General features: G+C 38.0%; 1 protein-coding gene across 1 annotated transcript; it reads left to right on the top strand.

The window, feature by feature from the left end:
* Positions 1-2267: 2267 nt before the first annotated feature.
* On the top strand, positions 2268-5431 carry kcna1b (potassium voltage-gated channel, shaker-related subfamily, member 1b). The gene is made up of 2 exons (XM_044343356.1): positions 2268-2855; positions 3171-5431. Exon 2 carries the CDS (start codon positions 3360-3362, stop codon positions 4848-4850), a length of 1491 nt encoding a protein of 496 aa, XP_044199291.1. The 5' UTR covers positions 2268-2855; positions 3171-3359; the 3' UTR covers positions 4851-5431.
* Positions 5432-16434: the final 11003 nt, after the last annotated feature.

The following is a 16434-nucleotide window of genomic DNA, read 5'->3' on the forward strand; positions in this document are numbered from 1 at the left end:
TTGACATATAAAAAATTCTATTTTTGAATTAAACAGTCAAAAGTTATTTTCTGTCAGACTGGATTTTTTTTTTATATCAAAACCAACAACAAAAAAATAAAAGTAAAAAAAAAAAAAAATCCAATCATCATCCCTCAAATGTATAACCCTGATTTTCAACAGTTGAAGATTTGTACAGAATATTTTACAGGTATAAACAAACTGCATGGTCAATGATGACATTATATAAGTGTAAATACTACATTAACATTAAATATAACAGTAAATACTGAATACTAAACATCAGGGAATAACATTATTGTAAAAAGAAACAAGGAGAAGAAAATTATACATCAGTTAAGTAAACTAGGGTTTGAAATACACAGAAATGCTTCCTATAAAGTATTCATGATACATCTGTGATAAACTATAGAAGCCTATTTCCACCAGACATGGATCATACTATCTCTGTCAGTTGTTTTGTAACTAAAATTTTTGAGTTTCCAAGTCCATTGAGTTTGAGTAACATCGGAAAAATTTTCATTCTGTCCACATCACTGATGCATTTTTTTGATGCTGATAATGATTTACCATATTTAATCCAACCCAAATATATAGATGCTAATTATACTTATTTCTAAATTATATAAATTATTAAATACTGAATACTTAACGTCTCAGGGAATTACATTATTGTAAAAAGAAACATAAATACAGCATACATATATTATACATAAGTTAAGTAGGGGTTGAAATACATAAAAATTCTGCCTTTAAAATATTTATGATACATCTGTGATAAACTATGTGAGCCCATTCGCTCAAGAAAAGCATCATTATCTTGACTTACTATCTCTGTCTGGTGTTTTTGTTATTAAAAAAACCTTTGAGTTTCCAAGTCAGAGCTAACTGAAAAATGTGCATTTTGTACACATTACACATGAATTATACAGTCAACAAATTTAAAGTTGTTTTCTAAAATAATCATTTACAGTTTGCTTGTCATACTAGAGTTGTGATGCTGATAGTCATATTTAATAAAATAATATATACAACAACAATATATTGACCATTATTATTATTTTTTTAAATGCATTTTTAATTAAAAATGACCATATATGACAGTAAATTCTACAGTACATTAAATACAACAATAAATACTGAATATAGGAAATAAAATTATTATAAATACAAACACAAATACAGCAAATATGAAAATGCTAATAGTTCATAAAATATTAATGACATTGATGTATGTGAGATAAACTATGGAAGCCAACATTCATTGGAAATGGATAATTATTTTGAATTAGTATTTCTACATGTTGCTTTTGTAATTAAACATTTGAAGTTAGTCAGATTTATGACATGTACCGAAAACTTTGACTTAAAGTCATAATTTTGAGTTACAATCTAATAATTTTTACTCAGTGTGTCAAAATTTTATGTTACCATTAGAGATGTACTGATATTTTGGAATTATAACATCATAATTTTGATTTTAAAGGTCATACAAGTCAGTTAGTTATCCATAATTTTGACTTAACATGAATGTTTTAATTTGTCATTCTTTAAATTTCATCGAGGTATTTTTTTTTTTTCTCGGCGGTAACGGGCTTCCATATTGGATAACACCATATCAGTTAATACAAATTCTATTGATCGGTCTTTAAACTGAAGCCTATTAGACTGTGGATGCCATGTAGTTTCAACAGGACAGTCAGTCTGCTGGTTTCTCCTTGTTACCATAGCAACACTGGAATATTTACACCAACATGCGGGCCCGACTGTCGCAAACCGCTCAGCAGCCAATTATGGGAAACAGCTCGAGCCGCTTCCTGCTGCAGATTCCTCGAGTCAAACCTCAAACTGCGGGGTGGAGAAAAACCTGCACTGGGGTTGTGTGTTTGATACCCAGATTTATTGAACAAACTGGTTACATAACACGATGCAGTGGATTCATACAACCAGTTCTTATTTATTTTCCTTTACTGCACCCTTCAACGTGCAGCAGCCTCCCAAATGTTCCTGTAATCTGGGGAAGTTTTTTGTCTCTGTGTTGTCGTGCAGCTCAGACTCGTCATGCTGCTGTTGTTTGGTACCGGAGGTGGTTTTGCAGATACACTCATACTGTAGTGCCAACTGTGTTTTACAGTCTGTCTGCATTGCGTCGAAACCCCCCTCCTCTCCTCTTCTTCACTCCCCTCTCTCTCTCCCTCTCTCTCTCTCTCTCTCTCTCTCCCTCCCTCTCTCTCTCCTAACCCTGCTCCCTCCCTCCTTCACTCACTTCTTTTTCCCCTCTACATGAAATCCTGCAATATGCTTCCAAATTACCGGAGACAGATCCTCTCTCTTATGCGCCTTTAGTGCGGGATCTTAAACCCGGTTTTCTTTCAAGCCTCCGCGTTTTTTTTTTAATTTACCGCAGCAAAAAAAAAAAAAAAAAAAAAAAAAAACAGGAGAGAGCCGCTTTCTGCTGATGCTGCAGTGTCCAGTCCTCCCAGCTCCCTCCATCAGACTGGGAGCTTGATCCAGCTTTATTTTTTTATGATTTCTTTCACCAGTCTCCGTGTCGATCCGCCGCCTTTTATCTCCAATATGATTTTGATAAATTGTCAGTCAGGTTTTTTGCAGCTGAGCCGCGGTTCAAAGCCGTCTGAAGCCTCCTCCTCCTCCTCCTCCTGCGGGCTGCTCCGATCGACGTTGAAAACCTACACCAAAAGGATACGGATGTTGACCAAGACAACATAGTCTATTAATATTTCAGAGATACTGCAAAGCGATATCAGTATTAAACCCAAGTGAAGGTGGGTGGCCGGGAAAGGTGCGCACGGTGAGGACATTCCTTCCATCTGCTGCTCTCCGCCTCAGCGCAGGTAAATGTTAAAAATCGTTTTTACAATATTTAATATATTTTTGTGTTCATATAGATGTGTGAAACTCTTATCTGATTGGATGTTAGTTGATGTATGTGTGTAACTGCGGGTCCTGATGTGCGCAGAGAGGAAGCGCAGCGGGACTGCAAACTTGAATACTGATGTATGCGGTAAAAATACAGCAAATGCAGCACAGGCTTCTGTACTGTACTGCACGGTGTTTTTCTCTGCTGCTGCTGCCTCTGACAAACAGAAAGCTCCCCAGCAGAGAACAATGAATCCATCTGCTTCTATCTATCTCTCTCCTGCTTCCAGGTGACATACGAAGCTTCCGCTGAGATAAAGGAGATGTTCACCTCGGAGATGATGATGATGATGACGATGATGAAGATGGAGAGGGAGGCTCTGCATAGCTCCTGGCCTCAGTAGGAGCCTCTCTTCACTCCATCCTGCTGCCCTCACCTCACTCCGCTTCCTCTTCCTGTCCTCCACCCGCCAGGAAGGATGACCGTGGTGTCCACAGACAACATGGACGAGACGTCCACCCTGCCGGGTCACCCGCAGGACCCTTACCCGCCTGACGACGACCACGACGACCACGACTGCTGCGAGCGGGTGGTCATCAACATCTCGGGGCTGCGCTTCGAGACCCAGCTGAAGACCCTCGCCCAGTTCCCGGAAACGCTCCTCGGGAACCCCAAGAAGAGGATGCGCTACTTCGACCCCTTACGAAATGAGTATTTCTTTGACCGGAATCGACCCAGTTTTGACGCCATCTTGTATTATTATCAGTCTGGGGGCCGGCTGAGAAGACCGGTCAACGTGCCACTGGATATGTTTTCAGAGGAGATTAAGTTTTATGAACTCGGCGCGGAGGCGATGGAGAAATTCCGGGAGGACGAGGGGTTTATTCGGGAGGAGGAGCGACCCCTGCCAGAGAAGGAGTTCCAGCGGCAGATCTGGCTCCTCTTTGAGCATCCGGAGAGCTCAGGGCCCGCCCGGGGGATCGCCATTGTCTCAGTGATGGTTATTCTTATATCAATAGTCATATTTTGTTTGGAGACACTACCAGAGCTGAAGGAGGACCCCAATGACCGGGTGCGGACGGTGGGGAACACCACCATTTATTACAAACCTAATGTCCTCACAGACCCCTTCTTTGTAGTGGAGACGCTCTGCATCATCTGGTTTTCCTTTGAGTTGATTGTTCGGTTTTTCGCTTGTCCCAGCAAGGCGGCGTTTTTTAAAAACATGATGAACTCTATTGACATTGTGGCTATAATCCCGTATTTCATCACACTCGGCACAGAGCTGGCTGACGACCAAGACAATAAGGAGGGGAAGGCAGGAGGGGAACAGGCCACATCTCTGGCTATTCTCAGGGTTATCCGTCTAGTGAGGGTGTTCAGGATCTTTAAACTGTCCCGACACTCCAAGGGGCTCCAGATTTTGGGTCAAACACTAAAGGCGAGCATGCGGGAGCTGGGCTTGCTCATTTTCTTCCTTTTCATCGGTGTAATTTTGTTCTCCAGCGCCGTCTACTTCGCCGAGGCCGAGGAGAAGGAGTCGTTCTTCACCAGCATCCCGGATGCTTTCTGGTGGGCGGTGGTGTCCATGACGACCGTCGGCTACGGGGATATGTACCCCGTGACCATCGGAGGGAAGATCGTGGGCTCCCTGTGCGCCATCGCCGGAGTGTTAACCATCGCGCTGCCGGTGCCGGTCATCGTGTCCAACTTCAACTACTTCTACCACCGGGAGACGGAGGGCGAGGAGCAGGCCCAGCTGCTCAACGTCAGCAACCAGAACTTGGCGTCCGACACCAACTCGAGCCGCCGCAGCTCTTCGGTGGTCAGCAAGTCGGAGTACATGGAGATAGACGAGGACATGAACAACAGCATCGATAACTTTAGGGAAGCAAACCTTAGAACTGCCAACTGCACGGCTCCCAGCCAGAACTGTGTGAACAAGGCGAAGCTGCTCACGGACGTGTGAGGCGGCGACAACAACGCACCAGTGTAAATATTGTAGAAAAATCTGGATGCTTTATCTTCATTGGTGCATTTTTTTCTTCTTCTTTTTTTTTTTTGCATTGATTCATTCAAACATGTGTGAAGACTTAAGGAGTTCGAGGCACACATGGTTAATTAATAAGAGTAGAAGCTCAATTACTTCATTTAAAAAAAAAACAACAGATTTTTGGCAATAGTGTAAAAAAGACAAGCAGGTGTCAAAGGAACGTTTTTGATAAATTATTCTCCCATTTTAGTAATTTGTGCCCTTGAATCATTTAATTCACTGTATGTTCAAGTCTCAGAGAAAAATCCTGATGATGTCATAGTGATGCCATCATGGTTATCCCAGTTTAGACTCCTATGAGACTATTCTTATAGTAGAAGACATGCCACCCGGTTGAATTATGGGAAATGTAGGATCCAATGTTTTTAGAGCTTGACCTCAAAGTAAGGACTTGAAAGTTGGACTGTCTTGACCTCTGCTGCTTCAACGAGCGTCCTGACTTTATTAACTTGATTTTGGACTGAGATACGTTGATAAACTTCAAGTTTAGGCTGTTAAAAAAATCTCATGGCAGTACAGCTTGTTTTAGAGGAACTTTGATGCCCCGTTTCATTAAAGCTATTCTGGAGCTCTTCATGGATACAGAGGATACAAGAGAGAACACAGAGAGCAAATGAACTCAGTTGAGAGGAAGATTTTGTATATTTGAGGGAATTAATTAAGTTTATTTGTACCTTTCAACAACAAGGCATGTTAAAATGCTGTAAAAGTGCTGTATAAAGGTATTAAGACAATATAAAACAAGATAAAACATTAAACAGGAGGCTGAAAATTCTCAATTTAACACAGGGGAATATTTTGCAACTTGAGGGCACAATTTACTAATTTGACACCAGAATTTTATCAAAAAAAAATCCCCCTGACACCTGCCAGACTTTGCACAAAAGACTCCATTTTTAGGGAATAAAAGAAAAAAAAAAAAAAAAGAAGAAACAAAACAAACACAACAAAGCCCGACTGAGATTTGAAGAACGACACCGAGGACGAGTCGCTCCCAGAAGAGACACACTCGGCTGGATTACAGTTGACGTTCAGGCGTGGGGTTTTTTTTTTTGGCGGCACATCCAGGGAAGTTTTAGGAAAACTCATCGCCGGGTGTCGATCGATGTTTTTCAGGCACTTTATCAGAAACAAACAGGAAGTGTGCCGAGCCTTGTGGAGGATTATCTGCACTGCTGCTGCTGCTGCTGCTGCTGCTGCTGCCACAGGTCGGCTGGAGGTTCCCTGTATGATGCCATGCAACACTCCTTTATATAAAAGCATGTGGAGACTCTCTTCTCTCTTATATCGGCATGCACAAGATGTTACCTCATTTTTATTTTTGGATTTTTTTGTTTTTTCTTCTTTGACCGTCATCTTCTCCTCCTGGATCGCTGTTTTTTTTTCTCTCATTTGTTTTCACCAAAAGTGCACTGGCTATTTATTATTGTTTAAGTTATTTCAGAGCATTTAAGTGTTGAATGTTAAAAGCATTAAGGGAACAGGAACACTTCTTTTTCGAAGATCATGGCATGTCAAAAATACTAAAAAGCATTATGGCCTAATTAGCTAAGGTATAGCTACGTATACTCAATGCATGACGTCAGTATTAAATTGCTTGCAGCTGTGGAGGGACCTCGGGAGCTGGAGGGATGATGATGATGATGATGATGATGATGATGATTCTCCTCATTATTGTCAAGCTAACGACAGGAAACGGTGCATGACGGAGCTAACAGCCAGAAAGGACAAATCTGATAGAAAAAAAACAAAAATACAAAAAACAAGACAAAAAAATATCAGAAGAGACATATCTGATGATCTCTCTCTTTAAAAAAAAAAAAGACATTTCAGAAGTAACATCCTCCTTTTTCATTTATTTAAAGCTTTGATCTTTGATGATGGAGTGCATGGGATCATTTTATGTGATTTGTGACCCCAGTTTGTTTTTTTTTTTTTTTTTTGCATTTGACTTTAAAACAGCTTCAAGAAGGAAAGCAGTAATATTTAACAAATTTCATAGATATATCTAAAATTAGTTTCTAGTGCCTTGAACCCCGTCTCATTATAGAATTGACTAAAGTGCCTCCCGATACAACAGACAACAAAGAGCTTACTATGTGCAGCTTATCTTTTCCTGCCATAAAGATGCACTACTCCCCGCACACCTGGAAGACAAGAGGGTTATAGACCAATACGTTTAGATATTAATATATTTCACATTCTGGGGCCAGATTTATTGGGCCTTCTTGAACTCACAGTTGTCCTGAGTGATGACACACAGCTGAAAATTCAAGAGAAACTTTGTTTTTTGGTTTTTTTTTGGTCAGACGTCTGATGTACTTGATTTTGTCATCCATAAAGGAAAATGTCAGTATTTTCTACAGCGTGTAGTCAATATATATATAATCCAATATTTCAGCAAAAATCAAAGATTAGAGAAAAAGTCCAAAAACTGAAAACAGATTTGTGTATCAGAACTTTGTTTTTTCTTCTTTCCTCTCCCATTAATCATCTCACGACCCCTCAGATTTATCTGCTGACCCTTTGGAGGGGCCCCGACCCCTAGGTTGGGAACCACTGGACTAAACTAGCTAACTGTATATAAAGTAGTGTAAACTAGCTCCACCTCCAGCAGCTACAACAGTAACATGCTGCTCTAACACTGATGCTTCACTATTAATAATCTAATGATGTCATATATAATAATATATCAGTCAGAGGGACCAAACCACTACTTTTACTGCAATACTTTAACTACATCAAGCTCATAATACTTATGTACTTTTACTGCAATACTTTAACTACATCAAGCTCATAATACTTATGTACTTTTACTGCAATACTTTAACTACATCAAGCTCATAATACTTATGTACTTTTACTGTAGTAGGATTTTTCATGCAGGACTTTTACTTGTAATGGAGTATTTTTACATTGCTGTATTGGTACTTTTACTGCAGTAAAGGATCTGAGTACTTCTTCTATTGCTCCATAATTGTGGTCATGCTAACTTTGGCTATCAAAACAACATATATCATAGAAAACAGCCTCTTAAAGCTTTTTAAATTAACTTTAATTTTACATTAGTTATTTCAAACGCTTATGTTTAAGTCCAAATGAAAGTAAAAACTAAAACTAGTGTGAGATAATACAAAGGTCTGAGAGTATTTGTTTAAATTAAAGTTCATGTGGGAAGCTTTAGGAGGCTCGTGCTGCCCTGATAGACGTCGTTTTGCAGGAGTTTCCAGAACTTTTACAACAGATGTTTTGCGAGTTCAAAGTTGACCCGTTGTTGGAACGGCCACAATTTTACTGATAATAACTGAGATCCAGGTTGAAAAATACCAGAATTTTCTTCTCAAAGCGAATCAGATAAACACATTAATAAAAATATCTATAGTGTCTGGTCATAAATACCTGTAAGGCTCATTACTTTTAGTTTTTTTTCAGGAAATACTTGACTAGACAAACATTTTTACAATCAGGATTTGTTGATTTGAAGAAACTGACTCATGGTATAGATTCACCAATAGTTTAAACTACTGTATTTCTTTTAATCATTTCTAGCTGAATTTTAAAAAAAGGGTCTTATTTGTTTAAAAGATAAGTCTGATGTCATTCATCTTATTGTCAACAAATCCCACAAAGAGATAAAACCCAACAACATATGAATCTTTCTCTCAATATATTCTGACTTCTCTGTCTCTTAAAAACACCTCACAAACATATAGTTTCATATTTAAAGAAAAAAAGCTCAGTGGTTTCCTAAATCAGCTGGTCAAACAGGAGGAAATAGTGCATCTGTCGGGGACTATTTTCAGTGGCGGAAGAATCCACATTCGGTGCTCTAGTGAGTGTTTCTGGCAGCAGGAGGGTTTGTGTGGGATTGAGTGGAAATAATTGGCGGCTCATTGACGTGTTTTTAATAGTTTTTGGACACAACGGAGGTCTACGGCACGGAGGAATGAGATATATCAGGCTTTGATACACACACACAGTACTTGTTGGTAGATGAGTTCTGTGAGATTTGTTGACAATAAGAAGCATAAAGAAAATCACCAGGGTGATGGTTAGAGTTATTAATCAAGTATCTTTCTTTCATCCACTCTTTTAAAATGAGAGTTGGTTTAGTCGAGTCACTTACACAGTGACAGGTTGCAAAAACCTCCAAAAACACCGAAACACAGAGGACGTGACCTGATGTGTTCCCAGCTGCAGCTACAGCAAACTACAATGATTTTAAAAGACTCGAGCTGCAGCTCTTTTCCCGCTTTTTTCTCTTGGTTTTCTATCAGCTGGATCATATTGAGATCTTTCCTCACAGCCAGAATCTGTTTACTGTAAAAACTGAACTGAACGGCTGCAGAAAACTGAAAATAATGAGCCTTACTGAGCCTGATGCTTTCAACCAGCGTACCATCAGACTGCTTCTCAACAACAGTATGTTAATGTCTTTGTTGCTTGATGAAGGCCTTCTTTGATATAATTAGTTAAAATTTTAGCATTAGCAGGAACATATCTGTCTCTGAGTGATGATGTTTAGATGTTGCTGTAGAAAGATAATGATGGATGATGAACGCTGAGGGAAGCAGAGCAGAACAGCAACTCTGCGTTCATCTCGACATAACCACAGGCATTAGTCACTGTACGCTGGTAAAATGGCGCTGCTGCTGTTTTGTTTTGAGTAGGAAGCACATGACCGTGTGAAGAAAACGCTGGTTGAACTGTGGCGTGTTGACTGAGACTAAACATGTGCTGAGTAAGATTTTTATTTGGCTTAAATTTCACTCGTCAGGTGAAACTTCTGGTGATGCTGCAACTGAAGCGTTTATCTGTAATGATGCTCTACATGTTCTTATCTTCTCACAGCTCAGAGGACAAAAGGAGCTGCAACTATTAGTCTTTTAATGCTAAAATGATCTGATTCCAACTTCTCTAATGTGAATATTTGCTGGTTTCCTTCATGTCCTATGACTGTAAAGTGAATTTCTTTAGGCTTTGGACTGTTGTTTGGACAAAAAGAGGACTGAAACCGATTAAGTCGATTAATTGATTAGTTGATCGACAGAAAATTAAAATTAAACGCACAATATGTAATTTCAGCCGCTAGGGGTCTCAATCAAAACAATAACAAAAGACAGAGTGTGATGACGGTGTGAAGTAGCAAGGGATCATGGGAGTTGTTGTCTTTGTTGTTAAATAAGCAGCTTCACCGGGATACGATTACTCCAGTGTTCATCATCCGCAGAGGTCTCCTCCTCTCCAGAACAAACGTACACACAGATTAAAATCATTAAAATACTAATTAAAGCTGTTTCACCTAAAAAAAACAATATTTCTCTGACGATGTTTGGTGACCACCGGACTTCCTGGAGGGGCTGTTAGCCGAGCTGCTGCTAACGTTTGTCCAGTTTATTTCTCTGATAACTTAAGATCCAGACGTCCAATGACTAAAATCCTTCTTCTGGCTAAAAGATATAGTTAAAAACCACCTAAATTTATCATGAAAATGTGTCTTAAAACTGAATAAAAGTCCATTTATAACAGTTTGTGTGGAACAACCACAACGCTGATGTATTATCTTGTATGTGTGTAAGTTACTCTTTGGTAGACGCCATTGTAGCGGACAAACACAGCGCCGCCGTATGCATCTGGTGCGTGTTTACTCTTTGGTAGAGGAGGTATGACGCCATCGACAGGCGACCAAATGAAACGGTCCGTTACTTTGATTAAATTACAGATTTCTCTGAGTTTGAAACTTGTTGGAAACATTTGGGATAATGTAAGTACACAACTCAACAACATATATAACACAGGTCTAGTTGTTTTTACACATTTTAATGTGGAATAATTACATATTAGAGCTTTAACTGGTAACTATTTTGATAAATGATTAACTGCTCGAGTCAAACATCTGTGGTTCCAGCATCACCAGTTTGAGGATTTGCAGCTGATCTCAGTTTTTATATCATTTAAACGGATTATTTTGGGGTTTTGCTGTCGGTTGGACGTAATCTTGGACTCTGGGAAACTGTGAAGGGCATTTTATAGATCAAAAAACAAATCATTCAATCAAGAAAAGAATCGGCAGATTAATGAATAATATTCATGAGTTGCAGCCCTAAACAGGTTTGTGTCCAAATTCAGAATTTCTTGTATTCAGCCTCAAATGGATTTTTGAGGATTTAGCTCCTGAAAAGGAACATAGCATGTATGTATTTCCACCTTAAATGTGGTTCTTATCTTCAAGAAACATCTTTTTGTACTCAGTTTATTCATATCAGCTCATTCTGACAGTGAAAAGGCCAAAAAAGTTCAGTGTTGAGTGTCAGTCTTGCCAAATATGTTTCATGTTTTGATGAATCGTAGGCGCCTTGATGAACTTCTGTCTCTGACGTATTAGGTGTAGTAGATTCTGATTGGTTCGTTACAAATGAGAAACGTGTCCTTCGTTTAATGTTCGGGGAATCAGACGTCGCCTTTCGTTGTGAGCACGTTTCAGGATTTTGTCACTTTTAATATCATGTTTAAAAACAGCAGTCAGTAGTTTCTGTTTTAATCCAGTCAAACACTATAACAGCTTATTTACTGAAATCAGTAAAATCTGCTGCTGGAGGATTCATGTTGGCCAGTTTTAAACTTCAAACTATTTCTTGCATCCTAGTCGTCAGGCAGATTTTATTGTGTGTTTCTGCTTCTGCAGCGGCACCAAAAGTCCAAAAAACACACTCTGAGTTTATCCCCCTGCAGCAAACCCAAACCCAACAAACAGTTTTCACTTCCAATCAGTTGATTCCACTTTTTTTCCAGTTTAACCTAAAGAGTCTTTTATTACAGGAAGTGCACATGAGGTCAGCTGAATGTGTAAAAAAAGTGAGATTTTGTCTGATAAAAGACCCGAATCATCTGTTCTGTATTAAACTGATTACTTGCAGTTTAATACAGCTGAAACCTTTTTATTGCTCCAGTATGTAATGTTATGATTACTGGAATAGTATATAAAAATGCTCAGTATTGTAAATTTATCATCAGTATGTCTCATATTGTGATATATTGACCTGAACGTTTGGATTTGAATACTACGGAGCCATGAAGTCCCAAAAGATTTATATTTTTAAGGGCGTTTTCAAACCTCTAGTGTGTTTGTTGTAGAGCTACGACGATTAGTTGTCGACTATCAAATTAACTGCTGACTATTTTCTATTAATCGTTTTGAGTAAGAAAAAGAAACTCTCTGATTCCAGCTTCTCACATATCAATATTTTCTGGTTTCTTTAGTGTCTATGACTAAAGTGAACTGAATATCTTTGGGTTGTGCACAAAACAAGACATTTGAGGACGTCAGCTTGTGCTTTAGGAAACACTGATCGACATCTTTATGGACCAAATAACTAATCGATTAATCAAGAAAATAATCAACAGATTAGTTGATGATGGAAATAATCGTTAGTTGCAGCTCTAGTTTGTTCTGGTCTGAATCAAGTTTGTCAGGTGAGAAGGTTCTCTCCTCTCATTGGTCAGATGTGTCTGAGGCGGGAGCGAGAATGTAAACACAGAGATTATTGACGATTTATTCTCCAGCAGCCTTGTATTGATCAGACGGAGGTCGGATCACGTTCCCACCACAAACGAACCGAGACCACTTCCTGTAAAGAGTCTCTGTGTGGTTGTTTGGGTCCGACTGCTGAGTTCAGATCCACCTGAATGACTCGTAACAAGAGTCACATTTAACCAGACTGAACTACACGGGTTTGAAAATGCCTTAAAATCAAGCAACAAGATAACAGATCCGCATCTTGTGCAAATGAAATAATGACTTGAGTGACACGATAAATCATTTGTGAGCCCAAGAAAACTTAACTTGTGCACACGAGAAGAAAAAAAACAAACATCTTTGAGGACTTTGTCGAGCTCTGTAGCTCTTCATATTTACAGTATAAAACTCGTCGCTGGTGTTAAGAATCAGTTACTCCAGACGTCTGTGAGCAGGTTTATTTTGTTTACTGTGCAGCTGTGTGTCATCACCCTGTTACTTTAAACTGCCATTGAACTTGTGAAAAAAAAAATCCCTTTAATTAACATTTCAGCCAGATGGAAAAAATAAATAAATGCTATGAAAGGTGCTAAACATGCAGTAGATCCGAGGGAGCAAAATTACAAATTACGCAACTTTCTTTTTTAAAAATCGCATAGAAAAGTTCTGTTTTTTTTTCAAATTAGTGATGAAAACACATCAGGGTGTTTACTGTCGGCCAAAGTTTGAGACGTATCTGCACCAGACTCCACTGAAGGGACCAAATGAAGTTTTATAGTTGTTTCATATCATCAGAGCAGCTTAATAGATGGATTATATATATGTATAAAAAAAAAGAACAAGAAGAAGCACATTTTGTAGACTGAGGTTCATAAGTTTTGAAACATGTTTTTATTTTTTTATCTTTGGATTGAAACCAGTTTTTTTCTTTTTGTTTGATATGCAGTTTAAAGAGGACGGGACGATCAGTTCTACAAATTATAACCCAGTTTTTATAATTAAATATGATTCAGTTTACAAGCTTCCAACTGCCAGGTCCAAAATGATCAAAATATTGATTTACAGACGATCACGTGATTTATCTCCAACGAGCTGCATATCAACAATCTCTGCGTTTGGAATTCATCACCGCAGAGTTTCTCAACCTTGGGAAGATTTTTACAAATATATTATTGATATTTGTTATTTAGACTTTTTTTTTTTTTTTTTTTTAACTTAAAGCTGTGTTAATTGATGTCTGGCCACCAGGGGGCAGCAGAACAACCTGTAAACACAACATCTGACATAGTATCACATTTTAAAGTTGTGTGGCTAACATGTTAGCATGTTAACAGCTGCTTATCTACATATCAGGCATGACAGTAAGTCCAATGTTCACTCTCTAAAAGCAAAACTAGGAGCTAAAAGAGGCTCAAAAGCTCTGTAGAGCTGCAGAGTTGGAGATACATTGATTCTATCCATTTTTAACATTAACAGTATTGATTAGTGCAGAAATATTGAATGATTTCTATGTAATCCATTTGGAGCTGCTTTCGTTCCCTTAAAAGAAGATTACAAAAATATAGCATGTTCAAGTTCATGTCTGAATCAATTAATCTACTATTTGTAAAGTAAATATACCCCAAATTTGCTGGTTTATCTAATCAAATATGAAGATTTACTGTTTTCATCTTTATAAATTGAGCCCCTTCTATTTTTTTTTAGACTATTGTGACAAAATAAGCAGGTTTAAGACATCAAATTATATTCTAGGAACTTAATTGGCTAACTAATCAATTTTGTAATCAAAAATATAGTTTAAAGGCAACACAAGAAAATGTATGTGTATGTACGTTACATACATTTAAACTTTTACTGAAACTGAAAAAAAACTATTAAAAAAGTGAAACTGATAGACTAATCAATAATTAAAAATATTAATAGCTGCTGCCCTGCTCAAATTTTGGGACCTAAAAATAAAAAAATGGAGCTTGAGAGTTCATTCTTGATTTTGGAAATAGCAGTTTAAAAAAAAAAAAAAAAATCTTAACTCAAGGTTGCACTTACTAGCTTTTTGTGGGTCAGAGAATAGAGTTTGCACTGATGAAGCGCATGAGATGTGATTGAAACCTCTGGGAAAGACCTTGAGTTAAGTAAAAACAAATAGGTTGAGAAGCTGCAATGTTTCACCAGTGTTCACAGGAATGTTTGATGATGATGATGATGATGATGATGATGATGATGATGATGATGCACTGAGGAATTCCTAAAAAGTGTCATCATGTGTCGGTGATTTCTGTCGACGCCGCAGGGTGAACTTCAGGGTTGATGAAGACTGAACTGCACGATCTGAACATTCAAATAAATTAACGCCGGTTATAAATTTTTTACTCATACGAACATTCTCACCGTTATTATCGACACTGTTTCTCTTTTTCAGAAAATAACTTTTAAAAATTGTCTATTTTCAAACGGAGGATTGGTTATTTTGGGACTAATCGGTTTGTGGTTCTCATTTAGCGGTAGTACGTCTGTTCCCTCTCGTTCTAACTTAAAGTCATTAAGCCAAAGTCTCGTCCCGACCATGACGACTGAAAGTCCCAGTGCTGGAGACATATTTAAAAAAAAATAAAAAATGTACTTGTTTACCCTCCACTGGGCTGTTAAGATCCTCCCTGAACCTCATTAACATCACAGTATGTCAGTTTTTTTTTAAAATTTTTTTTCTTATTGGTTCTTGCTGCAATGTTTGTCATTTGTTGGTGAGGCATAGTCTTTAACCTATGCAAGGTGAGTCGACAGTTTATGTCCATTCTGATTTCATCATATAACAACAGTTTCAATAAATTTTGAAAGATATGACTGTGCTGTTTCTTTATTGTTGCTGAATTGAATCAGAGAGAATCAATATGTCCATCAAAAGTCTTAAAGGAGACATATTCTGCTTTTTGTGATTATCTGTTATTTACATACTGTTACTGTCGGATGTTAAAGATGGTCAAAGATTCAAAGATCCAAAACTTGAACGACTGTCCATTTTATAATCTTGGTTGCTAAGGTGGTTGCTAAGGTATTTACATGTGTTATTCATGTTGTCCACTCTCATAGGGTAGGGTTGTACGGATTGATTTGAAAAGTTGACATTTGGAGTAAAGAAGGAGAAAAAGAAGTGAAATCTTGCTACTATAGTTTGTTTACGTAGCCTCTGGAGTCGGAGGAAGCTTCCTGAAGCTGACCAATCAGAACAGAGTGGGCTCATCAGGAGGCGGGGCCTTAAAGAGACAGGAGCTAAAACGTCCTGTTTCAGACAGAGGCTGAACTGAGGGGCTGCATAAAGGACCAGTAGAAGATAAATAAGGAGTTTTTAACTGGAAATCATGCAAAGATATTCCAGTAGAGCCCCAGAATATAAATATAGAGCTGGAAATGTGCAGAATATGTGTCCTTAAAAAACTTTGATTTCAGTTCTATTGTAAAAGGCTTTAGAAGGTATAAAGTCTATTAATCTATTATCAGCTTGTAGATTGACAGAGAATTGATTAGTAACTATATTGATAATCAATTTAGCGTTTTAGTTACTTTTAAAGCAAGATATGTTTCTTAGTCTTATGTGATATTCAGTATTTTTATCTGGCATTTTCACAGATCAAATGATTAATCAAGAAAGTAATCTGCAGATTAAATAAAATAAGCAGTAATTTCATTCATGCTGTGCACTGATCTTAAACTTCAGATGTAAATGAGTCTCGTGTCCGTGTGTTCAGTACAGAGTCAGGTTAGCCTGGTTAGCCTAGTTTAGCATAAAGACTGGTAGCAGCACTGGATCCTGGTGTTCACACAAAAAACAGCAACAATAAAACAAACAAATCACATGGATCATATATAAGAATCAGAAATGATGTGGAATAACTGTACATGCTGTATGAAAAGGTACAATAAAAACAAAACTGTCAAAATAAACAGCAATGAAAAGGAGATTCATCAATTTATAATCAACAGATACAC

Source organism: Thunnus albacares, chromosome 23 (genome assembly GCF_914725855.1).
Source record: "Thunnus albacares chromosome 23, fThuAlb1.1, whole genome shotgun sequence".
In the NCBI taxonomy this organism is placed as follows: domain Eukaryota; kingdom Metazoa; phylum Chordata; class Actinopteri; order Scombriformes; family Scombridae; genus Thunnus; species Thunnus albacares.

Coding starts and splice junctions, on each gene's coding strand:
- kcna1b (XM_044343356.1), top strand. CDS start 3,360: ATGACCGTGGTGTCCACAGACAACATGGACGAGACGTCCACCCTGCCG.